General features: G+C 47.5%; 1 protein-coding gene across 1 annotated transcript; it reads right to left on the reverse strand.

Annotated features, from left to right (window-relative positions):
* Window positions 1-2041: 2041 nt before the first annotated feature.
* Window positions 2042-9602, reverse strand: LOC104348426 (adrenodoxin). Its single transcript, XM_009953714.2, has 4 exons — window positions 9188-9602; window positions 2985-3109; window positions 2416-2545; window positions 2042-2162 (listed from the first exon to the last, which is right to left on the reverse strand). The coding sequence occupies exons 1-4, from the start codon at window positions 9364-9366 to the stop codon at window positions 2042-2044; spliced, it is 555 nt and encodes a 184-aa protein (XP_009952016.1). The 5' UTR covers window positions 9367-9602.
* Window positions 9603-9850: the final 248 nt, after the last annotated feature.

Genomic DNA, 9850 nt, shown 5'->3' on the forward strand with positions numbered 1-9850 from the left:
GCCATGCTGATGAGGAGCTCTCTTCCAGCAAATTGGCTCAGGCATTACTCTTTTTCATGTCTTTTCAGGAAGGTGAAACAGCACTAAATATGAGCAAAGTCTGTCTGTACTTGGGAGAGAGATCATTCTGTATTCTAAATGTGCTAATGTACTGTAAACTGGCTCAGTGTCTGGGCTGGTCTCAGTTCAAACTGGGGACCTGGACAAAATGCAGAGTAAGAGCTCATGATTTGCGTCACTGAAAAGAATTATGAGCAAGTTAGAAAGAGATGAGTTTATAGAAACACTGGGAGAGGCAGGGCAAAACACACATTTTCCTTTTCTCATCTTAGGCTGCCTAATATGGCCACATTTCCCTGGATAGTTGCTCTAACCCAGCTCTCTATTAATAATTTTTCTTCATTTAAAACAAAACAAAATCCTCCAAAATTTATCAGCAAAGATAGCACTGGTACCTTTGGGAGCATGTGGTGGCACAACAGAGGCAGGGTGCTACACAAGACAGAGGCAGACATGGCCTCTGCAAGGGCACAGAGACCTTGCAGACCTGCTGCCTCTAGGCCTGGGAGTGAAGATCTGCAGGACTCCTTTTCCATGAGCCCAGGCAATAATGCAATTCTGAGAGGCCAGCTTGCTGGAAACCAAGGTGCTCCCCACATTTTGGTACCTGATGCTACCACTAAGTTAGCATTCCACTTTCTTCCAGGCCATCAAAGTACACATAGCAAGTTAGCGATAGATTTCCTAGAGACAGCAACCCTGTCTCCTTCCATCTGCCTCCTCTGCTCTCTCCTCCCACGTCAGCTCCTGTGTCCCCTTTTGTGCATGTTTCTTCTGGCTCCCACTCCTAGTGGCTACCACTTCTTCTTAAATGTATTTGAGCACAAGTGCCACACGCTCCTCTGATCAAACTTTTGGCGTGCAAAGGGGTTTTTACCTGATTTCAGAGCCAGCTGGAATGGGCGTAGAGCAATTCCTGGCCTCCCACACAGGTCAGTACCCCCCGCCCCCCTCCCCAACTAAAGCTCTACAATTTATGCCAAATAAAACTGTGAGTGCTCTAAAATAAGCATTTTTTAAAATGTACACATCTTCTATTGATTGATACATTGCCTAATAACAGTAACTTGTTGGTTTAAATTGGTTGCTAAACGTAGCCTGGGTTTTAACTAAATCCACAGGAAAGGTTTCTGTGCAGAGTTCGGTTTGGAAAACTCAGTTATAGATCACAGGTTCTCCACCATGTCAAGTTTGATGTACTCACTCAAACATGAGGGGAAAAGCCAGTCAAGCAAACTGGGCCAACAGGATATTACACCTAAATTTCCATCAGTCATTCTATCCCAATTAGGCTCATGTCACCAGCAAAGTGCATCTCATAGGCCTGATTATTAGAATTTTATTTTACATATGAAGTAGTATAGCAATGGGAAAATTTAATATTTGGAGAAAGTAGCAGATCAGAGCACATAATTCAGTGACAAGTAACATCTCAAATTCATAGAAGTGGTAGTCTCTTACAGGAAATGTCAGCATTCAAATGGTTATCTGTATGTTCTTGCTAACCAAACTCAGTTAGCCTATATCATCAAGCCAACCAGCACACCACCGTCTTGTATTTAGAACAGCTATCCCTCCTTAAGCTTCCCAAATTGGGAAAAATCTGCTCTACAGTGAAAGAGCCAAGCCTTGCAATATTCTCAGACATTGCTTAGAATAGCAGAATTCCTTAAATTTCAAAGCAGAGGGTGAGTCACATACAGCACAGACCTTTACTGTCACCTGCCCAGGGAAATGTAAAGCCATACACATTAGTCCAGTTGCAGTTCAGCAGAGCACTTAAGCACTTCACTTCACACATATGCCAAAGACCCTAGCATTAAGCTTTGTTTAAATAAGAGATTTGCTGAACGGGCATTTATACTCAATCAGACCTCTACCGTCTGCCAGCCAGCCACAAAAAGCAATAGCATTAACCAAAAGCAAAGTACCCTGCCACACCTAAGACAAGGACCTGAGCTGTGGCAGGAGTCATTTCCAGTCACTGTTTGCTTTGCTTTCCAACCTCCAGCTGCCTCCTGACGTCTGATACATCCACAGGGACCCGTGCTGTCAGACCATCCATCGACTTCTTGATGCACACCTGGCAGCCAAGGCGAGATCTGAGAAGAAAACATGAAGTGAGGCTCATTTGTTCCCATAGTAAAGTAAGAAATTCCCCACCCGCATTGGGGTGTCTGGTCCAGGCTGGGTTTTCACTAAAGTTCCTGTTAAAGGTCTCCTGTGCCCCAAGAGACAGCAGCTCTAGAGGCACAACCGTCACACAGAAAATGTCCTGTCCCTTGGAAACAGGGGCCAGGTGCTGAGAATCTGTCTGAAGCTTGAGAGTCTACTGCAATCAGCAGGGAGGCTTACGTCTCAGTGAGTCCATATGCCAAGTCCAGCATGTCCAGCTCTTCATCTGAGACAGCACCCAGCTTTTGGAAGGTGTCCTTCTCAAAGATGAGGTGACAGGTGGAGCAGGCTAATGTCCCTTCACATGCACCTGGTGGAGAAACGAGGGAGTGACAGCAAATCAGAAAAAACAAGGAGTGAGAGAGATCACCTTTGCGAACAGCATGAGAAAAGGTCCTTTAACAGATCTGGAGCATGTCAAAAAGAGATGCAAGAAAATACAGGATGCACGTTTCAGCCTGCCTCTTCTCTGGGAGGATCACAATCAGTTTTCAAATTTGTACAGCAACTCTAACCAGCCAAATGCAGTGACACAGGCCACTGGAATCCCAGCAGTGATGGTGTGGAAGTCACACTGCCATTTCAGCAGGGTAAGCCAGCCCAGCAAGCAGCTGTTAGGGAAGAGAAGCTTGCTTTGTGGTCTCACCAGCACACAGTGGCATGCCTATAGTCACACTGTTCCCAGGTACCCACCCACCACAGCAGAGACACGTAAATCCCAAGAGCACATACCCTTGTGCACCACCTACCAAATCCATCAATGGCCAAGTTTTGATTGACTACCACTTGCAGCAAACTCTCCCCTTCTTTAGCTGTGGCCGTAAGTCGCTCTCCATCCCGATTTATAAAATGCACCGTCACCTGGTCTGCAGAGCTGTAAGATAAGTTTGCAAAAATCAGAAGAGCCCACCCTTTCCTGCACGCCCACTGTTGAGGTCTTTTAGCTGAGCACTAGAGACACAGAACTTGGAGGGAAATGTGCATACGACACTTTCTAGAAGGATTACACCACACATGTCAGAAAAGAACAAGATTATCAGCTTTCAGTGGCAGGCAAATCTGAGTTGACCCAAAATATTTCACACTTTATCAAACATCCCTCAGAATAAATGTTTAGCTGTACATGAACATGGGCAGGTGCTCTGCACCCACTGCCTCTGCTTGGGCTGGCTGGCAGAGGGAGCATTTGTAGGCAAGCAAAGCCTTTGCAAGTCCTGGGCCTGTGATGTTAATCCTGGACGGAGCAATGTATGAACAAGAAAAGTGCTCAGGATCAGATACTAATCATGCAATGGTTGCTGTTGTCATTCACATTTTGTTTCCCCTTCCCTTCCCAAGGGTATTACTTGGTAACTGTTCCTTTTCTGCTGCTTGTTCTTTCATGAAGTGCCCACTCCTTCCCTGAACTCAATGTCAGGGAGCCTTGCTGTGATGAGACATGCCCAGCCCTCGGCTTAGAGAGCAACCGTGCTGAGTAACCTCCTCCAAGCTGATGTGATCCTTGCTCAGGAGAAATTGTTGGTTATTTTGACAGCCTGTGAGATTTAATCTCGTAGAGAGTTAAGAACAAGGCCATGAGCATCTCTTAGTGCTGACTTGTGGAAACTGCATCTACAAATAGAAGTGAAACAGCATCCACTTCATCTCCTCCAGACCAGGCTCTCCCCACCAGTGTGGAGAAGGCTGCCACCCTGAACAGCAGCGTCAGGGCTTTCTCACCAAGACAGTTATATTTGCCAGGGGAAGCACATGAGCAAACGATGGTTTTTCTTTGAGTATGTACCCAAATGGTCACTAGAAGCAGGAGGTCTCAGTTACCCAAAGGTCCCACCTCCTGTGCTGAAACAGGGCAGCACCCCAGAGGCAGGGGGTATTTTGCCCAGTACCTCTCAATGTGGCACTGCCCAAGTGCCCATCACCTCAAAGCCCAAGACATTCTCCAGTAGCAGAAGCTGGGTCCATTCTCTTCCAGCAGGCCGACAACACGCACCATTCTCCCAGATCTCTGGAAAGATCCACCTCTGTCTCCCACAGCTCTGATAAACTCCCGAACGCTAGCAGCGTCAGCACTGCCCTGTGGCCTTGCTGCTGTAATTTCTGGCACAGGAAGAAAGCACCACAGCCTTGGAGTCAGAGTGAATTTCGCAGTGAGAACTGGCCAAACTAACAATCCCCTGATTTTTTCCCCTACTTATGCAAGACTGCGTGAAGCAGCATCTAGCTTCTTCCAATAAAACTGCTATTTGGTATAAAGCTTGTTAACACTTCTCCTGGAAGTCCTGGGGCCAGTAAAACTAACTGCAAGTATGGCTCAGAGCTCTGAATTTCTAGCGTTATCTTCTGATTTCTTGCAATGTATTTGCAATATACACTGAATACAAACTGTCAAGCCCCAAAGTCACACGTTAGAGTAAACCCATGGCTGAGGAAGTGCTGTAGCACCTACACTCCTCCACACCAGGCATCCTCTTGGAAAGCCAGAGATGGGGAGGAGGAATTGGTTAAATGGGAATCGTCCCTGGGATAGCAACGCCAGCAGCTGAAAGGAGTTACATTCTCTGCTCTGTGGCAGATGAAAACAAAGCATGTGGAGATCTCTGATGATTTCCTTTTAATGTTAAGCACAGACACATATATAAGGATCAAGTTTAAATAATTCCCTTTGCTCGCTCTTAACCCACAAGAGGCAGAGGTGGAGTACAGGGGATGTATACAGCTGAATAGGAGACAGCAAAGAATTTCTGTAAAAATGTATAAAAAAACCCCTCTTTCAAGTTTGAAGGTCTTGTTCATTCTGCTCCACATAAGTCACAATCACCATTGAGATCTAATCCCATTTATCTGCTGAGAAATCACTGTAGTACATCTCTAAGCAATTAAGGATGCTGTTTCTTAAAGTGTTGTCAAATGGATGTCATCAGCAAGACTCAGGCACAGAAAATTCCAAACAAATGTGTCCCATTCCCATAATCCCCATATTCCATCAAAATTTGGAAGTGGAAAAGAGAGATGAAACAATATTTTTTTGCCTTTTCTGCTCTTTTGGTTTTAGTTGCATCTTGATTCAGCTAGCAGGAGCAGAACACAGGGGCCACTGCACCTTCAGCTGAGGAGCCAGCTTCCTGTTTTTCAGAAGGCTTCAGCATAAAACAATGCCTGGGCCGTTAGTCTACAAGAGAGTCCCCTGGTTATGAAAACAGCGGTGAATGACCTGGATGAGGGAACAGAGTGCACCCTCAGCAAGTTTTCTGATGACACAAAACTGGGCGGGATGGCTGACACACCAGAGGGCTGTGCTGCCATTCAGTGAGTCCTGGACAGGCTGGAGAGCTGGGCAGAGAGGAACCTAATGAGGTTCAATAAGGACAAGAGTAGGGTCCTGCACCTGGGGAGGAATAACCCCATGCACCAGTACAGGCTGGGGGCTGACCTGCTGGAGAGCAGCTCTGCAGAGAAGGACCTGGGAGTTCTGGTGGACAACAAGTTGACTATAACCCCATCATGTGCCCTTGTGGCCAAGAAGGCCAATGGCATCCTGGGGTGTATTAGAAGGGCTGTGGTCAATAGGTCAAGAGGTTCTCCTCCTCTTCTACTCTGCCCTGGTGAGGCCACGTCTGGAATAGTGTGTCCAGTTCTGGGCCCTTCAGTTCAAGAAGGACAGGGAACTGCTTGAAAGAGTCCAGCACAGAGCCACAAAGATGATGAAGGGGGTGGAACATCTCCCTTATGATGAAAGGCTGAGGGAGCTGGGTTTCTTTAGCCTGGAGGAGAGGAGACTGAGGGGTGACCTCATCAATGTTTATAAGTACATAAAGGGCAAGTGTCAGGAGGATGGAGCCGGGCTCTTCTCCGTGATGGCCAATGGCAGGACAAGGGGCAACAGCTGCAAGCTGGAGCATAAGGGGTTCCACATTAACATAAGGAAAAACTTTTTCACTGTGAGGGTGACAGAGCACTGGAACAGGCTGCCCAGAGAGGTGGTGGAGTCTCCTTCTCTGGAGACATTCAAAACCCGCCTGGACCCGTTCCTGTGTGACCTACTTTAGGTGATCCTGCTCTGGCAGGGGGGTTGGACTAGATGATCTTTTGAGGTCCCTTCCAACCCCTAACATTCTGTGATTCAGTGAAGTTAGTACCGAGACCATGCTGCAGAGGGAAGAGTTTCCCACATGCAGAATGGAAAGACCTCATCGCAGCCCCACGTAGCCAAGCAGGACCACCCCATTTCCCAAAGCCAAAGAACATCTTTAAGACATTTCAGTCTCCTTCAGAGACAGGCACAGACGTTTCCTTGTAAATAAGCAACTTAAACACTAGTTCTCCAGTGTAAAAAGAAAAGAAAACAAAACAACCCTCTCTACGTTTTGATGGAGTAGACACATTTATTCCACTTTTATTGCAAAAAGGCAGATGTCCTGGCAATGTTCGTTTTACAGTTATGGGGGAAATAATTTGTTACGCAATAGAAATGGTAAAGTCACAGGACTTCACTTAATGTTGCAACTCAATGCATTCTTCAACAGGATAACAAGAGCTGCCTGCCTGCAAGCAGAGAGTGCTGGATCCAGCAATCCCCAAAGCTACAACACGAACTAAGTTTTCTGACAATAAACGTGTGTGCCTTTGAGGCAACATCAGTCCCAGGAGGATCCCTGCACCAGGGATTTGTTCCCTGAAGTTCCTCCTGGACACAGCCCTGCTTTGATGGTTGCTGCCAGCTAAGCAAGCCCCGAGACAGCTGAGCTGCAGCTGGAGACAGCGCACAGGGCATCCAGTTATACAGAAGGAAGTACCAATGCCCTTGCCACAGAGCCCCTGCATGACTTTGGACAAGCCTGGGTGCAGCAGTTCATCCTTCCCGAGAGCAGGGACAATGCCAAGCAGTCCTACCACGACACAGAGCACCTGTAAGCAGCTTCTCTCTCTTTGCTAGCTGTAAGGGAAACTGAGGCTGTTTGTCTGTGTTCTTAGTATAGGTGCCTCTGTTGGGGGCATAAACCCAGCCTGAATACTCCCCCTTTTCACTGTTCAGTTCAGTCATCTCCCACAGACCCACTCATGTACTGGCCTCATTGTCTTCATATCCCCCAAATCAGTCCCAGGCTCAAGTCTCTTCTGGAGGCCACTTGCTTTACGTACCCAAGGCTTCAGGAGAGCCTGGAAAGAAAATCTGTGGCTTTTATTTTCTATTTACTTTTAATTTGTTTATTGGTGGTTTTGAAACTACGAAAAAATTTCTTTCACAGCTTGTTAATAAAATAGTTTTGAAACAGGATTTTAAAAGTAACTCAAAATTGATTAGACTAAGATTTGCTTCATTTAGCCTGAACTATTTTACAATGGTGTTACTGTGACAGGACACAGTCAGTGCTTTGGTAAGATCTCATCAGGATGTGACAAACTCAGCACTGCAAGTTCAACACATGCCAACAGATTATTCCCTTTAAAAAAAAAAATCTCAAACTTTGAGACACAGGGAACTAGTGAACGGGGTTTCAAGAAGGTGGTTCTTCTCCCTGACAGTGTTTTTCCCTAAAAGATACTTTCCAAGGCCATAAAAAACAGCTAGATGCCTACAAGTAGTGCCAGAGATAACTTCATAAGCAACAAACCAATTAGAAAGAAATCCATCGATAATGAGCCTTCATAAATCCCATTAAGCAGGGTTATCAGTATAACTTTTCTCTAAGGTCAGATAGCAAAATGGTTTATTGTATTTTCTGTGATGTTGGTTGGTTCTTTTTCTCAATGTCTAGCAGATTACAGTCTGGCCCAGATTGTACTGGTCTACAAGTCCCCTTTATTTTGCTCAGAGGAATGCAATCTCCTTCTGAATTATCCATAAGGAACAGACAGCAGAAGGACTGGCAGCGAATCTGCAGTAGTTCCTGCTGTAGAAATACAGACGAGTGCTCTGTGCCAGGCAGCCTCTCGTCAGCCCCGTCCTTTCAGCACACAGGGACAGCCGGCTCCCACACCTCTAAGAGTTCCTTTTTGAGGCATGTCAAGCCTTCCTGGACTCCTTTGCCCTTCAAGACTGCCTCCTAAGGGACTCTATCAACCAGACCCCAAAACAGGCCGAAGTCTGCCCTTCAGATGACCAGTTGGGAATCTTCTACCTTGGCAGGGACCAAATGCATTTAGAGGCATTTCTAAACACAAGTTTCTAACCAATTTCTGCCATAGAGTTCAACTCACAAACAGCCACCATGACAAACTGTGCGCCCTGTCCTGAGCAAGCGGTCTCAGCAAAGCCCAGCACCAGCCACTGGCCTCAGGAGCCTGGCAGGACCCCAGCACTGCAGGCTGCTACAGCCCCTCGCACCTACGGCCACCACCTGGGCAGTGACCACTTGAGCCAGCTCCTCCATCTCCCTGCTAAGAGCAGCCCACCAGCAAGGCACGAGAGCTTGCAGTGTGCCCCTCCATAACCTAAAGAGAGCATTTTGCTCCCTGGAGCTGCAGACATCATCAGCTCCCTACTCTGCCTTTACAGCAGCAGGGATCAGAAACCCAGAAGAATTTGCAATTCCCAGAGCAACCCAGTGGTCATCCCAGCTTCTCACAGCAGGAATACAGCAGACTCCTAGCCTCGCTGTCTGACACTCCTTGCCCACCATCCCCACTCCTCAAAGGCTGGTGACTGGGCCCCAGTAGTCAATGGGCTCTTGTGCCATGTCATCATCTTCATGCTCTGGATCCAGGCCACTAGCTGTGGCCTCCACAGCTCCACAAGCAGGGAGCAGTACCTCTCGCAGACTGAATGCCTGCACCACCTTCCTCCTGTCGGCATCTGCTGAGCCTACACTTGCTTGTCCCCCACCCCCTGTGGGCCATGTTTTGCACTGGCCTCACTCTTCTCCCTTCTGTGGAGCGAGGCAGAAGGAAGCGCGGGTCCTTCCTGAAAAGGCCCTTCCAGATGCAGCAAGGTAGGGCTCAGCATTTTACTCACCTCGATTCCCCAGGGGCATCCTGGAGCATTTGCGTGGAGCTGAAGCTTCTTTCTGCCCTCTGCTTAACTGGTGCATGATGCTGCTCAGCCACCCCATAGGGATAAACAAAGCGAATTTTGCCCACATTCAGTCCACTTAGCAAGGATCGCACAAGCCCCAAGATGCGTGGAGCTATCATGCTACTTTGGGTCCCGCTCAGTGTTTCCTGGGCTGTTGTTTGTTGCAAGGCCAGCTAGATAAAGGGTTACAAGTACAGCTGGCGGGGGGAGAAAGAAAAAAAAAAGAAAAGAAAAAACTAGGACAGCCTCCCTGGGGGTGGAGGGAAGGAGAAGGGAGGGAAAGGAAGAGGGAAGGATGGACAGATTGTGCTTGGATCTTACTGCAGTCCAATCCATCAAGGCATGGGAACTGGGTGAAGCATGGTAACACCAGCATCACCTCCACATAACAGTCCCCAAGCAATGCGCACCTTGTATTGCCTTACAGACTTCACTTTTTGGAACCAGACCTAAATCCTGTTTCAGGAGCAGTGTTCATTGCGATGTCTAATCATACAAATGGTTGCGATCTGGAAGAGCAGACTGGCAGGAGCACCAACGGCTGCTGCCTCAGGAAGAGAGGGCATGCCAGTTCTTACAGCAATGGGGTGAGAGTAAGAGTTA

Source organism: Leptosomus discolor, chromosome 9, assembly GCF_034619465.1.
Source record: "Leptosomus discolor isolate bLepDis1 chromosome 9, bLepDis1.hap2, whole genome shotgun sequence".
Taxonomy (NCBI): domain Eukaryota; kingdom Metazoa; phylum Chordata; class Aves; order Leptosomiformes; family Leptosomidae; genus Leptosomus; species Leptosomus discolor.

Bases quoted from the DNA above. Each gene is read 5' to 3' on its own strand.
- LOC104348426 (XM_009953714.2), bottom strand. From the start codon at position 9,366: ATGATAGCTCCACGCATCTTGGGGCTTGTGCGATCCTTGCTAAGTGGA. The intron at 3,110-9,187 runs GTGAGTAAAATG...CTTATCTTACAG, and splicing joins GATGCCCCTGGGGAATCGAG to CTCTGCAGACCAGGTGACGG. The intron at 2,546-2,984 runs GTAGGTGGTGCA...TTTCTCCACCAG, and splicing joins CTTGGCCATTGATGGATTTG to GTGCATGTGAAGGGACATTA.